This window comes from Rhinoderma darwinii, chromosome 12 (assembly GCF_050947455.1).
Source record: "Rhinoderma darwinii isolate aRhiDar2 chromosome 12, aRhiDar2.hap1, whole genome shotgun sequence".
In the NCBI taxonomy this organism is placed as follows: Eukaryota; Metazoa; Chordata; class Amphibia; order Anura; family Rhinodermatidae; genus Rhinoderma; species Rhinoderma darwinii.
In genome coordinates, this window is record NC_134698.1 from 4,916,054 (window position 1) to 4,940,884 (window position 24,831).

General features: G+C 44.4%; 1 protein-coding gene across 1 annotated transcript; it reads left to right on the forward strand.

The window, feature by feature from the left end:
• The first annotated feature begins 578 nt into the window (after nt 1-578).
• LOC142665027 (interferon-stimulated 20 kDa exonuclease-like 2) lies at nt 579-3,035 on the forward strand. Its single transcript, XM_075844561.1, has 3 exons — nt 579-599; nt 1,607-1,885; nt 2,082-3,035. Exons 1-3 carry the CDS (start codon nt 579-581, stop codon nt 2,193-2,195), a joined length of 414 nt encoding a protein of 137 aa, XP_075700676.1. The 3' UTR covers nt 2,196-3,035.
• The last annotated feature ends 21,796 nt before the right edge of the window (nt 3,036-24,831 follow it).

Here is a 24,831-nt window from a genome sequence, read left to right on the forward strand (position 1 = left end):
AATGGTTCAGCAGACAGTATCACACATGATAGGATTAGATACAATGGTTCAGCAGACTGTATCACACATGAGAGGATTAGATGCTGTATCTCAGCAGACAGTATCACACATGAGAGGATTAGATACCGTATCTCAGCAGACAGTATCACACATGATAGGATTAGATACAATGGTTCAGCAGACTGTATCACACATGATAGGATTAGATGCTGTATCTCAGCAGACAGTATCACACATGAGAGGATTAGATACCGTATCTCAGCAGACAGTATCACACAGAAATGGCCGGTGGCGGCCCCAGTAGCCCATTGTAATTTATTGGTGCCCCGCACCGCTACCTTGGCGACAATGGCGTCATGTAATGCGTCTCGGGTGCAGCTCGTACAGGACACCTAGTACCAGCCTGAGGGGGGATTCAGTCTGAATGGACATTAAGGGGGTACGACGGTGGCCGTGCTGCTCTGCGGTTATTGACTGAAGCTGCACCTCACAGACGTTCTCCTCTACCCACCATAGCGTCCCAAGCACCCAGCGTATGGCAAAAGTGTGATCTTCTGGCATACGTCGGGCCGGTATACATGTCGGGGAATACTTCTGACGTAAGAAAAAAACGAAGTGTGAACAGAGCCTTATATACATAGTAGGGGGCGGGCAGAGCAGGAAGTCTGTGAGGTGCAGCTTCAGCCAATAACCTCAGAGCAAGAAGTGATGTCAGAGAAGAGGGCGGCTTTTTGGTACATCCCAATAACATGCAGCAGTAGTTGTTTGACCCTTTGCCGACATTTGACTTAGGGTGACGTCATAGCTGGCTAGGGAAGGTGCGGCGCGGGCTCACAGCTGACACTTCACTGCACTTAGATGCCGCGATCAATAGTGACTACGTCATCTGAGCCATTAGAAAGAGGAGGACCACCACCACCCCCCTCCCTGAAAAGCGATTTACGGGGTGCAAATGGTTGTCATGGCAGCCTGGGGGGCCTAATGAAGTTCTCCAGGTCTACCATCCCTCAGCTACTATCAAGCCACACCAGAGGCCGAGCTGAATTGACCTGTAAACAACTGTTTTTTTTTTTTTTTGTTTTTTTTTAACTTTAATTATTGACAAGTTATGAACATTATTTGATTTATGCAAATTTTTCTAAATGCCCAGCTGGGCGTTTTTTTACTTTCCGCCAAGTGGGCGTTGTAAAGAGCAGTGTATGATGCTGACCAATCATTCCATGCCCAGCTTGATCCACAGCACAGCCTGATCTCGCGAGATTACGTTGTGATGTCACTTCCTCCCGCCGCTCCGTCTGAAGGACCTGCGGGAGGAAGTGACATCACAGCGTAATTCCACTTTACTCATTAGAAAAATTTGCCCGGAGTTTCACTTTAAATTAAAAAAGCAACTATGACCAGGCAGCCGGGCTCTTCATTCCGGGGATAGACACGTACCCCAACTCACCGACCCCCATAATGTTATCCGCCATCTTTATGACACACCTTAAAGGGGTCCTCCACCTACATGTATTCCTGCACAGAGGAATTGAAATCACATCGGGAACGAATTTGATCTAAATTCATATTCCATCCCCTGTACTGATAGAATTGTTGTTGCGTGCAGCCACCACTAGGTGGCGATAAGAACATATGGATTTATACAGCGCCCATTAAACTTATACCCTTCTTGTCAATCCTGCAGGTCCTAAAACTGCTCCACGGTAAGATCGTCATCGGCCACGCCATCCAAAACGACTACAAGGTCCTGAGCTACTTCCACCCTAAGGAGATGACGCGAGACACGTCCAAGATCCCGCTGCTGAACCGCAAGGCCGGCTTCCCGGAGAAGGAAACGGTGTCCCTGAAGCGTCTCTGTAAACAGCTTCTTAACAAAGACATCCAGGTACCGACCCCGTGCCCTTCTGTCCTGTATACAATGTCACCACGTCCAAACCAGCGGCTGCCGCCACCGAGACCAGAGCGCGGCACCTCGCGTGTTACACACAGGGCGCCCCCGTGTGTTCAATAAACTTTATTACCAGTCTTGGATCGTGCCCTTTGACCGATACTTGACGCCCGTATATTTTGTCTTTTTGTAGATGGGAAGAAGCGGCCATTCCTCCGTAGAAGACGCCAGGAGCACAATGGAGCTGTACCAGGTCGTGGAGGCGGAGTATGAGCGGGAGCTGGCGGCGGGCATCGTCCAACAGTGACGAGACCTCCCTCCTCCCCGGGGACCCCAAGTTTTATTATTGCTGAAAAATGTTTTATACGACATCCGGGTTCATGGGAATTAAATCAGACTGCCGCCTACCCCGTGTCCTGTATGTCATCGGTGTGGAAAAGGAAGGTTTTATTAATGGACAATGACCAGAGTTGGGACCCCCACCCTGATCCCGAACCCCCTATTTCTCCACTACACCCCCCGCAGTGAGGAGGACCTGGAACAGAACATGTGTCCTGCCGCTCCATTCAATGTCTATGGGACTGATGGACGCGTGAAAGAAACGGACGCTGCTCCATTCAAGCTCCTCTTCATTTCGGTCGAGCAGAAAGGTGGGCTTGTGATCGGTGGGGGTCCCAGCGATCAGACAATTATACCCTATCCTGGGGTTAGGGGATAATTGTCTATTCTGGGAATACCCCTTTAAGGCATGGGATCACCGCCGTCAGACCTGAAGTTTTCTGTCAGAGAATCGCATGAAGGGCAATTCCCCCCAAAAAAGTGATTGTCAGAATCGCTCCGATTACCAACAGGAGGAAACCGGGAACACGACAGAGACACCGGGGGGTCACATTCACCGCCCTGCGGACCATCCACAGAATACAGGCTGCTGCTGGTGTTGGAGCTCTGCTGAGGGGATGACGGAGGATATTGGGAGTTATATTCCCTGCAGTTTGAGACTCGTGATTGGCGCTGTCCCGCATCATTCTCATCATGTACGGCTTTAGGGATTTGCACTTTAGACTTCTCCCTTGACAGCGTCGTCCGGTTTCAGCAAATTAATGTTATTTTTTTTGTATAATTAAAAGTTATACAATTTTCCAATTTACTTGCTGTATTAATTCCTTATGATTTTCAAGATCTCTGCTTGTTGTTATTCAGTAGGAACATTTAATGTTTACTTAGTCCTTCATATGACCAGGACAGAACTAGCAGGTGCATGGCTCGTTACAGTTGCAATATGTGCATCACCGCTATGTCTTGTAACGATCCCAGCACCTCTGTCCACATGACCATGTAACGATCCCAGCGCCTGTGTGTCCATCACATGACCAGGTAACAATCCCAGCACCTGCGTGTCCATCACATGACCAGGTAACGATCCCAGCGCCTGTGTGTCCATCACATGACCAGGTAACGATCCCAGCGCCTGTGTGTCCATCACATGACCAGGTAACGATCCCAGCACCTGCGTGTCCATCACATGACCAGGTAACGATCCCAGCGCCTGTGTGTCCATCACATGACCAGGTAACGATCCCAGCGCCTGTGTGTCCATCACATGACCAGGTAACGATCCCAGCGCCTGTGTGTCCATCACATGACCAGGTAACGATCCCAGCGCCTGTGTGTCCATCACATGACCAGGTAACGATCCCAGCGCCTGTGTGTCCATCACATGACCAGGTAACGATCCCAGCACCTGCGTGTCCATCACATGACCAGGTAACGATCCCAGCACCTGTGTGTCCATCACATGACCATGTAACGATCCCGGCACCTGTGTGTGCATCACATGACCATGTAACGATCCCGGCACCTGTGTATCCATCGCATGACAATGTAACGATCCCAGCACCTGTGTGCCCATCACATGACCATGTAACGATCCCGGCACCTGTGTGTCCATCACATGACCATGTAACGATCCCAGCACCTGTCCATCACATGACCATGTAACGATCCCGGCACCTGTGTGTCCATCACATGACCATGTAACGATCCCAGCACTTGTGTGCCCAGCACATGACCATGTAACGATCTCGGCACCTGTGTCCATCCAAACGACAACATGCGGTAAATGTGCGGGATTATAGGGTCGTGAGTTATATGTTTATGAATGGGGAACAACACGGTGGGCGAAGAAAATGTGACGCATGTGCCCGTATTTGACCATAAAGTGCCAGTAGGAGGTGTAAGCTGTCATCTTGGTTTTGTACACTAGGTGGCAGTGTTGCTCTAGTGTGTATTATATACTGCATAACGCCACACATGTGTATATGTCTCTAGATTTCAGGCCCCGCAGTCTGATAGGGTGACTGGCAGGAGTACAGCCGGGTGTCGCACATCTCCAGGTGGCGTCATTCTCCGGTACTGATATAGATGTATTACAGCGGGTACTGCCAAGATGTCACGGGCGATGCCGTCCAGGCGAGGACTCGTATATCAGTCACACAAGTGTGAACACAGGTATCCAGCGTGATGACTACACGAGTGTAAGCTCCTAAGGCGAGAATGCCGTCACCGGGGAATGTCATCTCATGGAGTTCAGTAATATGGCATGATGGGGAATGTAGAGCTGTGTGGTTCTCTGAGACCGTATCACACATGATAGGATTAGATACAATGGATCAGCATATTGTATCTTACATGATGCGATTAGATACACAGCTCAGCAGACAGTATCACACATGATAGGATTAGATACAATGGATCAGCATATTGTATCTTACATGATGGGATTAGATACACAGCTCAACAGACAGTATCACACATGGTAGGATAGATACACAGCTCAGCAGGCTGTATCACACATGATAGGATTAGATACACAGCTGAGCAGACTGTATCACACATGATAGGATTAGATACACAGCTCAGCAGACAGTATCACACATGATAGGATTAGATACACAGCTCAGCAGACAGTATCACACATGATAGGCTTAGATACACCAGCTCAGCAGACAGTATCACACATGATAGGATTAGATACACAGCTCAGCAGACAGTATCACACATAATAGGATTAGATACACAGCTGAGCAGACCGTATCACACATGATAGGATTAGATACACAGCTCAGCAGACAGTATCACACATGATAGGATTAGATACACAGCTCAGCAGACAGTATCACACATGATAGGATTAGATACACGGCTCAGCAGACAGTATCACACATGATAGGCTTAGATACACCAGCTGAGCAGACAGTATCACACATGATATGATTAGATACACAGCTCAGCAGACAGTATAACACATGATAGGATTAGATATACAGCTCAGCAGGCTGTATCACACATGATAGGATTAGATACACAGCTGAGCAGGCTGTATCACACATGATAGGATTAGATATACAGCTCAGCAGGCTGTATCACACATGATAGGATTAGATACACAGCTGAGCAGGCTGTATCACACATGATAGGATTAGATACACAGCTCAGCAGACAGTATCACACATGATAGGATTAGATATACAGCTCAGCAGGCTGTATCACACATGATAGGATTAGATACACAGCTGAGCAGGCTGTATCACACATGATAGGATTAGATACACAGCTGAGCAGACAGTATCACACAGGATAGGATTAGATACACAGCTGAGCAGGCAGTATCACACATGATAGAATTAGATACAGGGCTCAGCAGACAGTATCACACATGATAGGATTAGATACACAGCTGAGCAGACAGTATCACACATGATAGGATTAGATACAGTGCTCAGCAGACAGTATCACACATGATAGGATTAGATACAATGGTTCAGCAGACAGTATCACACATGATAGGATTAGATACAATGGTTCAGCAGACAGTATCACACATGATAGGATTAGATACACAGCTGAGCAGGCAGTATCACACATGATAGAATTAGATACAGGGCTCAGCAGACAGTATCACACATGATAGGATTAGATACACAGCTGAGCAGACAGTATCACACATGATAGGATTAGATACAGGGCTCAGCAGACAGTATCACACATGATAGGATTAGATACAATGGTTCAGCAGACAGTATCACACATGATAGGATTAGATACACAGCTCTGCAGATAGTATCACACATGATAGGATTAGATACACAGCTCAGCAGACAGTATCACACATGATAGGATTAGATACACGGCTCAGCAGACAGTATCACACATGATAGGATTAGATACAGTGCTCAGCAGACAGTATCACACATGATAGGATTAGATACAATGGTTCAGCAGACAGTATCACACATGATAGGATTAGATACAATGGTTCAGCAGACAGTATCACACATGATAGGATTAGATACACAGCTGAGCAGGCAGTATCACACATGATAGAATTAGATACAGGGCTCAGCAGACAGTATCACACATGATAGGATTAGATACACAGCTGAGCAGACAGTATCACACATGATAGGATTAGATACAGGGCTCAGCAGACAGTATCACACATGATAGGATTAGATACAATGGTTCAGCAGACAGTATCACACATGATAGGATTAGATACAATGGTTCAGCAGACTGTATCACACATGAGAGGATTAGATGCTGTATCTCAGCAGACAGTATCACACATGAGAGGATTAGATACCGTATCTCAGCAGACAGTATCACACATGATAGGATTAGATACAATGGTTCAGCAGACTGTATCACACATGATAGGATTAGATGCTGTATCTCAGCAGACAGTATCACACATGAGAGGATTAGATACCGTATCTCAGCAGACAGTATCACACAGGGTAGGATTAGATATCGTATCTCAGCAGACAGTATCACACATGATAGGATTAGATAGCGTATCTCAGCAGACAGTATCACACATGATAGGATTAGATAGCGTATCTCAGCAGACAGTATCACGCAGGGTAGGATTAGATAGCGTATCTCAGCAGACAGTATCACGCAGGGTAGGATTGGATTATTTGGGCCATGCTCTTGCTGTCAGGGTTCCCCTTTATGTCCGGCACTGTATAATTCACGTTGTTCAGGACACATTTCTATCGGGCAGCGGCTCCTGATTCCGGTGCTGGGCCCGATCCCTCTATAGACTGCGGTGTCTTTTCAGCGCTCCACTGTGCGGCGCTCCCCGGGGGGTGTTTGGTTTCTATGTGGGAGAATGAGGCCTCCTCTGTCAGGGACAACACTGGGGTCTCCTCATCGCCGGACCATTGTTCACATATTAATGTCGGGATGAATCCCGGCCGCCATGAGACAACTCACACCTCTTATCAAGCACACGGCATCCCGGGGCCAGGACAAAGAACAGAAGAGTCAATGTCTCGGCCTAAATGTCACTGACACCTCCCTCCACCCTGCGTGCACCCTCGTATACAGTATACAGCATCTGGTGTCGGGGCAGATCCCTACAAAGTAGGTCAACCACGAATACACTTGGTACATCCATCTTTTTGCTGCGGGGGAACAATAATAAAACAGACTGCATTTGCACCTGCCAGATTCTAAGTTTACCTCCGGAGATAAGCGGCGCCACTTATCCCCCTTTCTTTTAAAATATCACTCACCAAGCTGTATACACTGAGCACGCCAAGGAGCTCTATAGTTCTGATCTTCCTTACATACTTTGTTTTGAATTCCTCACCCTTTTCAATATCTCTGCTTGCTGTCGGTGAAGGCGATCATTCTTGTTTACATCCAGAGGCTAAAAAACTATACAAATGTATCCAGTCTAGACAATCCTCTATGAGATAAACAGTCTAGACTCCAGGCTGATATGTTTTACCTGCACTGATACATTGTAACAAACATGAGAGATTTGTGGCTATAATGATGTCATCAAACCTCCTACCCACCTCCTCGGAAATACAGTAAAATTCCTTTAATCTGGCAGTAATGGAACCAACAAGTTTTCCGGATTATAAAAAGTTCCAGATAGGTATAGAAAACGTAATGGTTTTTTATTGGATTCTCACTGCTCGGATTTCTGGATTATCAGATGCTGGATTAGCGGAATTTTGCTGCATTAATGCTATAAATGTTGTGCTCAGTGTCTTGCGGCCTGACCCTTATTTGTGGTCTTTCCTTTAAAGAGGACCTGTTTTTTTTTGTTTTTTTTCAAATTGTCCCCTCCGATGTCCCGCTACGGCCCGTTCTCCATTTTGGCACCCAATATGTTAATTACTAGCATCGGTACAGAGAGGTGGAGACCTAAGCTCTCCTCAGTGGTCTCTGTCTTCTCCGTTGCAGTCCAATCAATGCGACTCCGGAATAACCAGGTTACAGGGGCTGGCGTCACGAGAAGAGGTCCATCTCGCGAGATCAGCATGTCTTCTGCATCGCTGTAAAGCGCTCCGCGTCACTGTGTCACAGCGAGGGAAAAGACCACGCCCACTGAGGAGAGCTTAGGTCTCATTCTCCTTGCTAGTAATTAGCTCATTGGGGGCCAAAACGAAGCGCGGGGCAACGGAGGGGACAATTTGGAAAAAAAAGGGCAGGAATTAGGAGAGCGCGGGGAATAAGGGCATGTAAATGGTTTAGGAAAAAAAAAATAATGACAAGTTCTCTTTAAGTGACATCATGGGTCTGGTGATGTCACTATTGCCAGTTTTGGGCACTGCTCGGCCCCCCCTGGCACCGCCCGATCCCCCTGTATACGTGACCTGCATCTTAATGAGCGCTAGTTAACATGATACAGGCTTAAACTCATTACTGCTCTTATCAGACCCATTTTACCTTCCCACGGGGTAGAGAAAACCATTTACAGTAAAGATTCACCTGATAATGAGATTATGCACCCGCCCCACCCCCCACTTATTGCCGAGAGGAGATTTCCCATCTACAAAGGTAATGGCTTCATCCGTAATTGACTTTGTAGAGGATTAGTAAAATTCCTGACCCCCAAATCCTTAAAGCAGCCCGGGTCGGATCCCCCTGCTGTCCACGATATTTAGGGTGGGCCTAAGATACAAAAACAATGCAAATGAGCTTAATTTGTGAGACACTGGGGTCCTAATTAAGGAAGCAGCAGAACCAATTATCTCATTAACTGATAAGAAACCATGGAGATGAGGGGTCTTTACTTGTTATGAGTAAACCAACCAATGTTTGGGTAAACGGAGGGGATTGGAGGTTTATAGACGTGTCCGGACACTTCGTATCCGGCCTCGTTTGTTTTGTGAGTTTACTCAGATGGGTCTCGATTGACCTGAAGCTCTACCTGATCATACAAGGAAAGTTCCCAGTGCTCAAGACCCTGGTAGATGAGGGGTCTACAGGTCCCATGTTCTTCTCCATACAGTTGGGATGTACATAGACTATAAAGAACCCTATTGATAAAATCACGGCACCTATCACTAATTATGGGCCTGTCCCTTTAAGCAAAGATGGCATCAGATCCCCACGTGATGAGGTTCAGCTAAGCGCCCAGCTCTCTATGGTCCCCATCTCCTACCGGGTGTTTCTCAATGGCACATACGCCATTTCATACAGACAACAGCTCTATGGACAGCAAGACGACTCACAACGGCATGGGAATAATGGTGGCCAGCCAACAGGATGGAGTGGTCAGCCAACAGGATGGAGTGGTCAGCCAACAGGGCATAGTGATCCGCCAACAGGTTGGAGTTGTCAGCCAACAGGGCGAAGTGGTCAGTCAACAGAGCAGAGTATTCAGTCAATAGGGCGAAGTAATCGCCAACGGGGCAGAATGGTCAAACAATGGGACAGAGTAGTCAGTAACATGGGGGAGAGGTCAGCCAAAAGATTGGAGTGGTCATCCAACAGGGCAGAATGGTCAACCAATGGGTCCGAGTGGTCAGCCAACATGGGGGAGAGGTCAGCCAAAAGATTGGAATGGTCAACCAACAGGGTAGAATGGTCAGCCAACAGGTCGGAGTGGTCAACAGATGGGGCGTAAGTGGTCATCCCACAGGGCAGAATGGTCAACCAATGGGTCAGAGTGGTCAGCCAACATGGGGGAGGGGTCAGCCAAAGGATTGGAGTGGTCAACCAACAGGGTAGAATGGTCAGCCAACAGGTCGGAGTTGTCAGCCAACAGGTCGGAGTGGTCAACAGATGGGGCAGAAGTGGTCATCCAACAGGGTAGAATGGTTAGCCAACAGGTCGGAGTGGTCAGCCAGCAGGGCGGTGCCCAAGCTTCTGAGAGGGTTGACGGGCCTCTTTCTTTCCCAAAAAGGGCAAACCATCCTGGAGTAAATCCTAGTAATGCTGTCCCCTACCCCCTCCATCCCGGACCAGACTAGTTTTTCACCACATTCCCATCCATTGAAGGATAGAAAGGTGGCATGTAGCCAATGTTAAATCACTATCTATTTAATGTACTTCTGTCCTATTGTGGTAGAGGGGCATTTGGACCCCATGAAATACCAGAACCCGGGTATAACTGCAATCTCTGCACCCCTAGCTATGTCCCTCCTCGTAACTTCAGGGTCATCTAAAGTGGTCTGTACACCCTTGCCACAGAGACAACCCCTCCATGGCCATTTCCTAGGGACAACTACCACCATCTTCAGCCACAGGGCGACCAGCTGGTTTGTATGTTTCGGGGATTACAAAACTACGTAAGGTGGTTGGTTGGAGAAAGTCAACGAGGCACAGATGCCCAGAGGAATGAGGACATGAGCAATCGGCCCTTGAAAGCTTTGTGGGTGAGGTGGTCACATTTGTTTTAGGGTCTTCTCAGAGTCCAAGTATGGTGGCATTTTCTACCTAGTTCTCCAGTTACACGGTAGACTCACATAAAAAGATAAACTTGACATAAGAGGATGACTTGGAGGCTTATATTTACGGGTACATTTTTATTAATCTAAGGGGAAAGGTCCAGGAGGGAGACTATGGATAGAAAGGGTTAATGGTCAAGACGCTGTGATGGAAAAGATAAGACACCGGGACATCAGCTGCCACCTACACACTTGTGCCAAAGTGACACATGGCTGTGGGCATGACTTTCTTAGGACTGAGGTAGAGTCTGTCTCATGGGAACACTTACTTTTTCACAGGTCGTAGCCATTTCCTTTGCTAAGTGCTTTTGGGAACAGCTGTGCCATAAACGATGCTATATGTTATTGTTCAGGTCTTAATGGGGGCAGTGGCAAGTTTTTATCAAAGTGTGGGGCGGGGGTAACCCACCCGCAGAACACATACAAAACACTAATAACACATATACAGAACACTAAGAGGAATACAAAATACATACTAGACACGTATAAAAAATATGCAAAATACTAAAAGTATTTACAACACCAAATACACTAAAAGCACATATAGAATAATAAAAGCACATACAAAACACTAAATGCAAACAAAACACATAAAAAAAAAAACAGATCACTAAAAGCACATAAAAAACACTAAACACACAAAATACATATAAAACACATAAACAGATCACTAAAAGCACATACAAAACACTAAAAACACAAAATACATATAAAACACATAAACAGATCACTAAAAGCACATACAAAACACTAAAAACACAAAATACATATAAAATACATACAAAACACATGGACAGATCAATAAAAGCCAATAAAAAAAAAACTAAAAACACAAAATACATATAAAATACATACAAAACACAAACAGATCACTAAAAGCAGATACAAAACACTAAAAACACAAAATACATATAAAATACATACAAAATACATACAAAACACATGAACAGATCAATAAAAAGACATACAAAACACTCAAACACAAAATACATATAAAATACATACAAAACACATGGACAGATCAATAAAAGCCAATAAAAAAAGACTAAAAATACATATAAAATACATACAAAACACAAACAGATCACTAAAAGCACATAAAAAACACTAAAAACACAAAATACATATAAAATACATATAAAACACGTACAGATGACTAAAATAACGCACAAGATGCTATAAACACATACAGATCATTAAAGCCTCATTCACACGAGTGTGTCCGATTTGCACGCGCAAAAAAAAAAAACGGATCATGTGTTCCACATATGACTGCCTGTGTAGTAGGGGTGTGGTTTCCTTGTGGCATTTATTTTTCTCGTTCGTGTTTCTCCTCTGCTAACACTGATGCGTGAAACACAGACAGAACACGGATGCCGTCCTTGTGCTGTACGTTGTTTTCATGTGCCCATTGACTTTAAAGGGCGACGTGGTCTGCAAAAACGGACCAGAATAGGACATGCAGTGAGTTTCACGCAACGGACACACGCACCGTAAAAAAACAGATGTGTGAATAGCCCCATTGAAATGCATTGGTCAGTGCGCTGTCTGTTATTTAAACGGACAGCACACGGACGTGACATGCGCTCGTGTGAATAAGACCTTAAGGGACATACAAGACGCTAAAAAAGAAAATACATACAAGACACATAAAAAACACTATTAGGGCATGTTCAGACGTGGCGTATTTCTGCAGACACTGTCTGCATCAATGCCGCACATAATCTGCGGATTTCATTGCGTCATTTTGCAACTCCATTGAAGTCAATGGAGAAATTCCGCCACAAGTACGCATCAAGTCCGCAACAGCCAGTGTATGCTGCAGACACCAAATTCAGCACCGCAGCCTATGGTCCGCAACGCCTGCACGAAGATAACAAAGGTGTGGAAACCAAAGGACAGACTGTCTGCTGCGGATTTGCAGTGCGGACTGTCCGCAGCGGAAATCCACAGCAATTCCGCCACGTGTGAACATGCCCTTAAACGCACAAAATACATACAAAACACATATTCAAATCACTAAAAGCACATATACAGATCACACAGTACAAAACACCTACAAGACACATAAAAACACTAAAAACATACAAAACACATGCGAGACATAGACAAAAACAATCAAAACATATTCAAGACACATACAAAAACTAAAAACACACAAAACACATAAAAGAAATAAAAAAACACACAAAACATATACAATACACATACAAAACACCTACAAGACACATGCAAAACACCTACAAGACACATACAAAACACCTACAAGACACATACAAACACTAAAAACACACAAAACTTATACAAGACACATACAAAACACCTACAAGACACATACAAAACACCTACAAGACACATACAAAACACCTACAAGACACATACAAACACTAAAAACACACAAAACTTATACAAGACACATACAAAACACCTACAAGACACATACAAAACACCTACAAGACACATACAAACACTAAAAACACACAAAACTTATACAAGACACATACAAAACATATACAAGACACGTACAAAACATATACAAGACACGTACTAACACTAAAAACATACAAAACACATACAGGACATTAAAAAAACACACAAACCACATAAAAGACATAAAAAACACACAAAATATATACAAGACACATACAAACACTAAAAACACACAAAACATATTCAAGACACATACAAAACACTAAAAACAGCACATAAGAAAACACAGACTACACAATACTCCAAACACAACCAGCACATATAACACAACTTGTCATTTGAGATTCCGGAATACCTTGCAGTACAGAACGTCTGGATTATCGGATGGCATACTAAAGGAATTTTACTATACTGGCAAACAACTCACATGCACCTCACACTATCCCAGGCAGTGAGGAGGAGATCGCCTCCTACTGACTGTTCTTGCTATTTGCATTGATGACAACTGTAGGGGGCAGCACTTCCCCTTGAGGCATCTAACTTGCAAACCAGGGCAAAAATCCTGAGTCCTCAGCGCTGCCAACATTAAAGGAGACGGTATTGACCCGTAGCAACCAATCAGATCACTCAAAAACCAAACATGAGAGCTGCATTTTCATTGGCTGGCCTGGACAGCTCCTCCCCTTTTTGTTTGTGTTAGTTATTATGAGGCCTATAGCATCTAAAAGTTTGCACTCCTGGACTCTATATGGTAACAACTTGTCCAATACAGTTCAGGATGCCAGGCTCCACCCCCAGTCATGTGACAACTAAGCTCCTCCTAGAATGAAATCGACTCAGAAACGACAGCTGGATATGATGCCTCATGGGACATAAGTAAAATAACACATAAGATGTTTATATTTTTCCATTCTGCAATTTTCTTGCCCGCTCATTATCTGACTCTTACAGGGGGTCATCAGTGTGACATAATGTGGGGACTGGAGTTCCCCTTTAAATTTCCATATTGAGTGATATTAATGATGCACTCCACCCTATGGCGGCTGCACTGTGCGACTGGTGATATTCACGTCAATTTAGACAGAATAAACTTACAATGTGAAGACGGTGAGGGCGGAGCTGGACGGAGGCTCCGCCCTGATCAGTAAAGGACCCCTAAAATACATAGGGTTGTGGGCAACTGCCTAGATCTCCTTGTGCTGGATCCTATCTGACTGTTCACATGTTTCATACAGGACGCCACATTTTATGTGGGCTCTGCTGACCCGTTACCTCTTTGTAATCGGCTGGGGGAAGCGTTATGGGCAGAGGGCACAGCGGGCAATGATGGACTCATTAGTGTATAGGTCACGGCATGTGAATGAGCATGTCCTGCGGATAGCGTGGCAACCGGCATCTGTGCCTGTCACTGAATATTAGTACAGTCATTGATCAAAGCGCCGAGCCGTAATGTGGACCCCGAGCTGATCGTGGTTAATCCTCAATTCTCCGACCCTCCGAGAAAACATCACCCTCTACCCAGCCCTGCACCCCGTATATGTCTCCATACTGGTATCTGCTGCCATGTTCCCTAATATACCACCCTGTCATTCAGCAGGCACCCCAAATGTCAGTGTATCATTATCCTGTACCCCAAATGTCAGTGTATCATTATCCTGTACCCCAAATGTCAGTCTATCATTATCCTGTACCCCAAATGTCAGTGTATCATTATCCTGTACCCCAAATGTCAGCGTATCATAATCCTGTACCCCAAGTGTAAGCGTATCATTATCCTGTACCCCAAGTGTCAGTGTGTCATAATCCTGTACCCCAAGTGTCAGTGTATCATTATCCTGTACCACAAGTGTCAGTGTATCATTATCCTGTACCCCAAGTGTCAGTGTCATTATCCTGTACCCCAAATGTCAGTGTATCATAATCCTGTACCCCAAGTGTCAGTGTATCATTATCCTGTACCCCAAGTGTCAATGTTCATTATCCCGTACCCCAAGTGTCAGCGTGTCATTATCCTGTACCCCAAGTGTCAGTGTATCATAATCCTGTACCCCAAGTGTCAGTGTCATTATCCTGTACCCCAAGTGTCAGTGCATCATTATCCTGTACCCCAAATGTCAGTGTATAATTATCCTGTACCCCAAGTGTCAGTGTATCATTATCCTGTACCCCAAGTGTCAGTGTATCATTATCCTGTACCACAAGTGTCAGTGTATTATTATCCTGTACCCCAAGTGTCAGCGTGTCATTATCCTGTACCCCAAGTGTCAGTGTATCATAATCCTGTACCCCAAGTGTCAGTGTGTCATTATCCTGTACCCCAAGTATCAGTGTATCATTATCCTGTACCCCAAATGTCAGTGTATCATTATCCTGTACCCCAAGTGTCAGTGTATCATTATCCTGTACCCCAAGTGTCAGTGTATTATTATCATGTACCCCAAGTGTCAGTGTATCATTATCCTGTACCCCAAGTGTCAGTGTCTCATGATCCTGTACCCCAAATGTCAGTGTATAATTATCCTGTACCCCAAGTGTCAGTGTATCATTATCCTGTACCCCAAGTGTCAGTGTATCATTATCCTGTACCCCAAGTGTCAGTGTATTATTATCATGTACCCCAAGTGTCAGTGTCATTATCCTGTACCCCAAGTGTCAGTGTCTCATGATCCTGTACCCCAAGTGTCAGTGTCATTATCCTGTACCCCAAGTGTCAGTGTCTCATGATCCTGTACCCCAAGTGTCAGTGTATCATTATCCTGTACCCCAAGTGTCAGTGTGTCATTATCCTGTACCCCAAGTGTCAGTGTGTCATTATCCTGTACCCCAAGTGTCAGTGTATCATTATCCTGTACCCCAAGTGTCAGTGTCATTATCCTGTACCCCTATGTTTGGTTTCTGCAGTCATCCAGCTTACTACACTGGGATCCAGTCACAGTTTCTTCTGTTCTTCCTTCCGCTCAGTGACGCTGCCAATAACACGAGGACAAAAGATGTTTTTGAAACCTCATAGAGACTCGTTATTGGGGGACGGAGCCCTGACACGAGGTGACTGAGTGTCCTAATAGAGTGTCACTGGGGGGCGTCCCATTCATCCGTCCTGGGGTGACTGAGCCGCTGTGAGTGATGATGGTAACGTTTTCCTTTCACCCATTATATCCCCAGTTCTGTTTCTTCCCTCTGTGTTTCGGCTTTTCCTATGTAAACGAGGGTCTTTAGAATACCTATACCCCGGGCTTTGGAGTGGATATGAGAGATTGTATTGGCTGCCTTTATGGAAGTGACAGAATCGGCAGGGGGCTCAGGGTTACAGGAAGACTGCCCTCCCGCCACTCTGGAGACCATGGATTAACCCTTTCACGGCATAGGATCTGGCCGTGGACACAAGCGTTTCCTCCTGGTTCACATATATCCCCATTTCCGGAATGCTTGTTCCGTGTCTTCCGTGAATATCCTTCCTAACACTTTGTCCTGTTCAATTTACAATTATATGAAATAGTGAGTTACCGATCAAATTCTACGAAGGGTACAGGTAAAAAATGAAAATATCTGCTCAGCCCTATTAAAAGGCACCAAACAGTAGATCAATGATAAAGATCCCACGTACAGTAACATGCGGTGTATAAATATAACACCGATCATCATATAGGGGCTAAATCATGGCATAAGGCACTGCCATACAGGCTCCTAATAACATTCCCATACATTCTTCAAATCATAATACCATACAATGCCCAAATAATAATACCATACAATGCCCAAATAATAGTGCCATATAGTATCCAAATAATAATACCATGAAATGGCCAAATAATAGTGCCATACAGTATCCAAATAATAATACCATAAAATGCCCAAATAATAGTGCCATATAGTTTCCAAATAATAGTGCCATACAGTATCCAATAATAGTGCCATACAATGCCCAAATAATAATACCATACAATGCCCAAATAACAGTGCCATACAGTGTTCAAATAATATGAAACAATACGCAAATAACACTATCATATAGTATCAAAATAATGTCTCTCTACAGTGCCCACATTATACGCTGCCCAAATAACAGTGCCATACTGTGTTCAAATACAACCAAACAATGCCCGGATAGCAGTGCAATATAGTGCCCAAATAATAGCTCTATACAGTGCCCTTAATATACTGCTGAAAATAACAGTGCCATAGAGTGCCCATATAATAGATCTATACAGTGCCCTTAATATACTGCTGAAAATAACAGTGCCATAGAGTGCCCATATAATAAATCTATTCAGTCCCCACATTATATCGTAATACACTTCCCAAATAACAGTGTCATACAGTGTTCGATTATTACCATTTAATGCTTGAATAACAGTGCCATATAGTATCCAAATAGCAATGCCATATAGTGCCCAAATGATACCCCATACAGTAATGAATTAGTGCCACTATATAGTGACTGAATAATGGCATAATGCACTGCCCAAGAGCTCTGCCAAACAGTGTTCACATACTAGTAAACTGTCCAAATATCAGGCCATACGGTATCCAAATAACAGCTCTATACAGTGCCCACATTGTACCATTATATACTGCCCATATAGCAATGCCATACAGTGCCCAAGTTAAAAAAAAACAAAAAACTATACTTCCAAATATACAATATACTTCCAAAGTATCTGTGCCCAAAGAATGCCACCACAAACTGACAAGAGAGCAGTATAATACAGGGCCCAAATAATGATGCCATACAGTGCCCAAAAAATAACCCATATGGTACTCAAATAGTGCCTTCATAGAGTGACTAAATAATACCATAATCCACTGCCCAGATAACACTTGGCAGTATCCAAATGGCAGCGCCCAAATTATACCACCATGCAATAATGCAATACCCAAAATAGTGTAACTTAGTATCCAAGTAAAGTAATAGATGGCCCAATTGAGCAATTTTGCCCACTAAAAATGGTGAATGAGGATTAAAGTTTCCGGTTTGTCGAATCCAAAATGCCCATCTATTCCTTCCCCCGTCATCTGCCTTCGGGAAGAGTCTGGGGGGTGCCATTTAGATTAGACTATTGGCCAGTCCTGCCGAAATCGACTTTGAGCTAATGTATTTGACCATCTTTGATGTCCAATGCCAATCAAAATCGAAACATTTTGGTATCACTGAAGTCAACCCTCATATCCCACTCCAGCCATGTCACTCCTACAGGTGGCTAGGAAGCAGAGATATGGAGTGTTGTTTGGTGGTGGCCCATAAGGCAACTGAAGATTTCTGGCAAATGGCCGGAACTGAAATTTTGGAAATGGAGTTACATTTTTAGCAAAGATAAACAGATCTTCAAGGGTCAGCCACCTCAGAGGAATGCAGCCGCCTGAGGAAAGGTCCTGCCCTGACTAACACATCTCCCGGCTCAGAACCTGTTGGCCATACTTTGTAGATGTTTTCTTAAACACTTAGTCATCACACGATAAATACTGACACATCCTTGACCTAGAGGGTGCAGGAGACGGATGTCATCAAGGTGGTCCTCAGCCATAAATCCGTGTGGAAAGTCTCCTACTGGGCTCGGCTTTTAAAACCATTCCTCATGTGCATCGTAAGTCTCCTGTACAAACTGTCTGACATTAATGAGTTTTTCCTCTGACATAGTCGGAGCTTTACTGGTGGCCTCTGACCTCTGAAGTCCAAGGATCCTCATCACCGGTAGTAAGGGCCTTCTTAGGCTTGTCAACTCAACTACTTCAGCAAAAACGGATTCCTCTACCCCACAGCCCAACACGTAGACCGGAAACCGAGAAAGTCTTTTTCAAAAATTTCCAAAAAGATTCAACGTGGGACATATTTTATTACCTAAAGCTTGTTTTCCTTGTTCTCAATTATTTATTTTTTTATTATTATATTATTTAAGGGGTATTGCCATAAATGTCTGAGGATCGAATACCCCTTTAAATTGAATTTGCCCCCGAAAAGTACTGGGAGCTGAGGATACATCACTGCATACTAAGCAGATTGGTCATACTGGAAACCGAAAAATTTGGGTGACTCGTTCAGGGAGGAAATGTATGTAATATAAAGGATGACATGGTCACAGCTAAAAAAAATAAAAAAAATTGGGGGTATAGAGGAGTTCAGCCTCAGGCATCATGTGATTAGTGTCAGTGCGTGACATCCAGGATAGATAGCCGTACACGCAGATGTTAATGGGGTTAATTACAAGGGTTACCTACGCTATAATTGCTGGGGTTCAGGGCTCTGGTTATTGAAGGTGACAGTCGTCTCATTTGTTCCTCGTTTGGTCATAAATTTCTCCAAAGTTTATGAAAACCAGGGGCGTAACATTAGTGGATACAGCGGTAACAGTCGCCCCTGGGCCCTAGTTCCGGATGGGGCCCAAATGTCCCTCTGCTACATGAGCAAGTTATACAGGATGGGTGAGGACCCTGTTATGGCCGACAGCTATTCCTCCTGACCCCCTCACACACATAAACACTCCTTTCGTGCATGTGTGGGAGGGCAGCGGCTTATCTCCTTACGAACAAAAGGATCGGGCAAGTTGAAATCCAACAGCCCGATCCTCCTCTCCACTAAAATCTGATGTTTGGGGAGAGTCGGGACACCGCCATGCACATTAGATAGTCCGCCGATCCTGCCGAAACCGGTGGGTTCAGTCGACATTGACATTTATCTAATGTATATAGCAACCTTAAGGCTAACCCTGACTATGCCAGTTAAAAACACTCCCCACCGGTCAAGAGTCAACTAACTGGAGGCCCTTTGGTCAATTGTTCACTTCCTGGTAGCCCTGTGGAAGAGTATACTATATCATGTACCAGTGACCTGATGGCCTGTGATTAAATACAGACTCCCACATGGCCCCATGGTCAAGTTTTTACTACTCCACTGGACCACTGGTTAAGCTTGCACTCCATTAATTGTCTATGGTCATACTTCCTCTACCTGGTGCCAGATGGGCAAGCGTCCATTTACTGGTGACCCAGTAGTGCTCCACTAAACCAATAAAAAGGAAATAGACAATTTTAGAAATTTGACCACAGGAACCATAAGGTTGAGGACAATGTTCTACATGACTACCAGGAAATGGGCTGGCAGAGAGTAGATATTGGGACAGCTGAGTGGACAATGCCCTTGGTGGCAAATTAGTGGTTAGTTAGTAGATGATGGTTGTGGTAATGTCCAACGACCTATCACATGAATGTTCTACGCGACCTATCAAAGGATGAGTCAATAAACATTGTCACCTATGTAGCATCGAGTCGTATTTGCCTCTAAAAGGGTACAATGCAAAGTGGCCAGGATAGTCACGGGTTGCGACAACTCTCCTGCAACCACTCACAAGGTGGTTGGTAGGACAACCAAAATTAACAGGTGCTGCTAACATTAGTGGTGAAGATGTTGCAATTTCGGCCAAGTCTTCTAAAGTTGGAAGTGTCCTTAAGGTTCTAGTCCTCATGTCTAGAATGCTTTACACTGGCACGTATCCTAGCCATATATTAAGTTTCTATTCCCTATGTCAAACCTAAAGGTCTACCTCGTCCAAGGTGGTGAACGCTTCAGGCCAGAACATAGTGATATTAGTTGAAACGGGAGTATTTCATATGAGACATGACCTTATTTTTCCCCGTCTCCCACCTCTCATCATCTGACTAAATCCCAAGCCTTCTACATCCCTCTAGCTCCATCAAGTTTACAAAACTATATAAATAAAGTTAATATAAGCAGTTCTCGGAAGGGTAAATAAATGTGATCCAACGTATAAAACCGTATTATTCAAATAAATACAAGGAAAGTCTCAATGCCCATGATCTAAACAGAAGGTTAGACTGTTTAGAGGACACTTTCATGGATTAATATCCAATGATGGATGGTCTGGGGTGGGGGAGGTAGGAGGTTAGGGAATGTCATGTCGTAATGAAAAGAAAAAAAAAATCACACACAGAAGGGTCCAGAGGAATGAGTCTTCCTCGGCCTCTGACCCGGCTGGCAGTGATAAAGTGGGTGTTAGCCTGGAGAAAAGAAGACAAACGGGTGGTGGGAGGTGGGGGGTTGTCCATAGAGATGAAAGGGGGAGCAATGTCTTGCAGACCTAGGTGTCTGGTCTCAGTGGACCTTAGGTCTTTGTCTGACCAGGCTGTGGGCTGTATTTAGAAATAGTTACATCATGTGTGGTGGTCAATCAGTGACTCGAGGAGACATTAAGTCTACAGTCCCGGATAATCCATACCAGGAGTTATTCATCATATTTATCCTCTTATAACACGGGAGACACTGATTTAGAAACATTTCCTCTCGAAAGTAGATGTAGATTCGAGGTGCACCCGTGCGGGACACGTTATCACGCTTCCCTCAAAGACTAGAGTCTATGGAGGGATGCGTGAAGCACAAAAAATAGGAGATGCCCTATTTCTTCACGGACCCTTCACACGCTCCCTTGAAACAACGGTCGTGTGACCAGTCCCATTGAGGTTCATGAGTCTGTTGTTTTAACGGCCGTCACATGGTCTACATATACGCTCATCTGACTGAGCCTTTAGGGGATGCTGTGGGCACCTAAAAAGATAGGGTACTCCCATCTAATTAGTGGGTTCTGCTATTTCATCCACATCCGTTGCTAACAGTCAAATATATGGCCCCGTAGCACCATTGTCCCCCCCAAAAATTAATAGCTGAACAGATTGTTTGACAACTTAAGGAATCAGACTCTTTTTAGGGACTTTTTTTAATATGATGACGTTATAATAAGGGCCCTAGGAAACCTGTTGATTTAGGATTAACAAAAAAGAGTCTTCGTTTTATTCTAGGGTCTTGCTGGTTGCCCTACACAATAGACGAAAGTCGGGCCAAACTTGCCAATTTCGGCGGGTCTGGCCGTTTATCTAATATTTATAAGGGTTTCCCGATTCTCCCCCTCCGCAGATGTCGGGAGAAAGATATCTCATGCCGATCCTTTTTTACTGCAGGAGATAAGCTGCTGTCAGAGGAGTTTTCCCCGAGCCAGGTGTGCATGTTAATGGTGGAGTTGGGGCATCTCAAGTGTATGGACACCTCAAGAAGTACAAGTGCCAGATGTTCAAGTGCAGGAAGTGGTGGATAAAGATCTTCTGACTGCTGGGAAAGATAATATTAAGGTGACCCTACACTTGAGATAGCTGTCAACCGTATGCTTGTTCACCCGACAGCTATTCCTCTCGACTCCCCCATACAAATACCTAGCGTACATCTGTTTTCAACAGGGAGAAGTGAGAAAGCCACCGCCAGACTCCTCTATCTTATCTACCTTCAAAGAAAAGGATCGGGCATGTTGGAATTATTTCCCCCGATACCTGCCGTCAAGGGATAGTTAGGACGCCACCAAATACATTAGATGGTTGGCCATTCCTGCCGAAAGTGGTGGGTTTTGCCAACATACATCCAAGTCATTTTTTATGTTCTTAGCAAATTGGTCGGACACGGGACAGGTTTAACCGGTGCCAGGCTTATGAATATAAAAATATACCATAAATTCTAAGAATATTTGATGTCACCACATGAAAAACATTAGTGCTTAGTTCACCCACAGCAGCCCAAACTGAATGGTGCCCACTGACCTACCCCAGTACTTGGACATTAGAACAGAAGATTCTAGAAACACAGCAATGGAAGTCCAAATTATAATTTAGAAGTTATCAATAATTTTCGCTGGAAACTTTGGAAATTGGCCCAATACTACATGACTTGTATTACCATCCTTCTCATCGGTGGTGAGGGTAACGTGGAGACTTTCCTATTAAGACTGATAGGAACCGTCATGCCAGCCACATAGAAGAAAAAATGATAGAAACTCTACCCCAAGTCTACCCATATGTGGGCCTCTCACTAGTCAATTCATCACTCACCGTCAATATCTCCAAAACCTCAGAATGGCCTTCTCCATTATTGCGTTGTTCTGGAAACCTGAAGAATCTTGAGGACCAACCCACCAAGAAAAAGGCAACATCTGCTCAGCAGAACCTTCTATTAGAATAAATTAAGTTACTTCTCGAAGACAAAACCCCCCACGTCTTGTGTCTTGGTGAGAAAGTTGACCACTCTTTGTCCGACAAGCCTCCATTTTAATATTATACGTAAATGTTATCCATCACGGAGAAGAAGGGGAGGGGAATGTGGTCTTCCATGGGACGTGTACAAAGGCTATTAATAATTAGACTCCCACATTCATATGGACAGGAAGCTTTCATGCATTCTTACCTCTTGCCATTCATCCATTTTTCGGGTGATCCCTCATTCTCAGGCGTCTGTCTTTTTTTTTAGGAAGTTTTCCCTATTGAGAGGATGAGAAAAACAGGGTCTTATTTTTCATCATCCTGTCACCATCCCCCCCCCCCCCAGTGTGGGGCAAACAACAGTTTGGCTAGTGTTATGGGACTACATGGAAATCTCAGAAGGCTCAAAGAGTACAAGAACCTAAAGCTTCTTCAAAAAAATCTTGTAGATGAAGGGTTTAGAAAAGTGGGTTATTTACAGGCATAGCATGAAGTTCCTGGGTCTCAATGCAAATTCTGTACCAAGGCCCCCAAACCAGGTTCGGTCTTAGGGGTGTGCGACCTGTGCGGTCACGCAGGATGCATCGGCCAGCCATGCTAAAGCGGGTTCCTGGAATAGCACTATTATTGAATTACACATTGCGCTTATTTGGTGCACTGTATAGAGGTATTAATTGGTTACTGTATGGTGATATTATTTGAGCACTGTATGGCGGTATTATCTGAGCACTGTATGGTAGTATTATGTAGGTACTGTATGGCGGTATTATTTGAGCATTGTATGGTGGTATTATCTGAGCACTGTATGGTGGTATTATATGAGCACTGTATGGTGGTATTATATGAGCACTGTATGGTGGTATTTGAGCACTGTATGGCGGTATTATATGAGCACTGTATGGTGGTATTATATGAGCACTGTATGGCGGTATTATATGAGCACTGTATGAGGGTATTATATGAGCACTGTATGGTGGTATTATATGAGCACTGTATGGCGGTATTATATGAGCACTGTATGGTGGCATTATTTGAGCATTTTATGGTGGTATTATTTGAGCACTGTATGGCGGTATTATTGGAGCACTGTATGGCGGCATTATTTGAGCACTGTATGGTGGTATTATTTGAGCTCTGTATGGTGGTATTATATGAGCTCTGTATGGTGGTATTATTTGAGCACTGTATGGTGGTATTATTTGATCTCTGTATGGTGGTATTATTTGAGCACTGTATGGTGGTATTATTTGAGCACTGCATGGTGGTATTATTTGATCTCTGTATGGTGGTATTATTTGAGCACTGTATGGTGGTATTATTTGAGCACTGCATGGTGGTATTATTTGAGCACTGCATGGTGGTATTATTTGAGCACTGTATGGTGGTATTATTTGAGCACTGTATGGTGGTATTTTTTTGGAGCGCTGTATGGTGGTATATGTGTTAGGCACTGTACACTGTTTTATTTTTGCAGTGAATGGTAGTGGCAGCACTGTATTATTATTTTCGCACCTATAATGTTATTTTGTTATTTGTACACTGTATGATCATATGTCAGTAGGGGTGCCCGCAGAAGGTGCCGTACAGGGCACCATCCAACCTAAGGCCACGGGGAGACCATACAAACTCCATGCAGATGTTGTCCCGGGTTGTATCTCAGTGGCCAACCACTGAGCCATTGTGCAGCCCAACCCAGGCATTGTTCGTGTAAATGGCATGGACAATTTGTTTGAC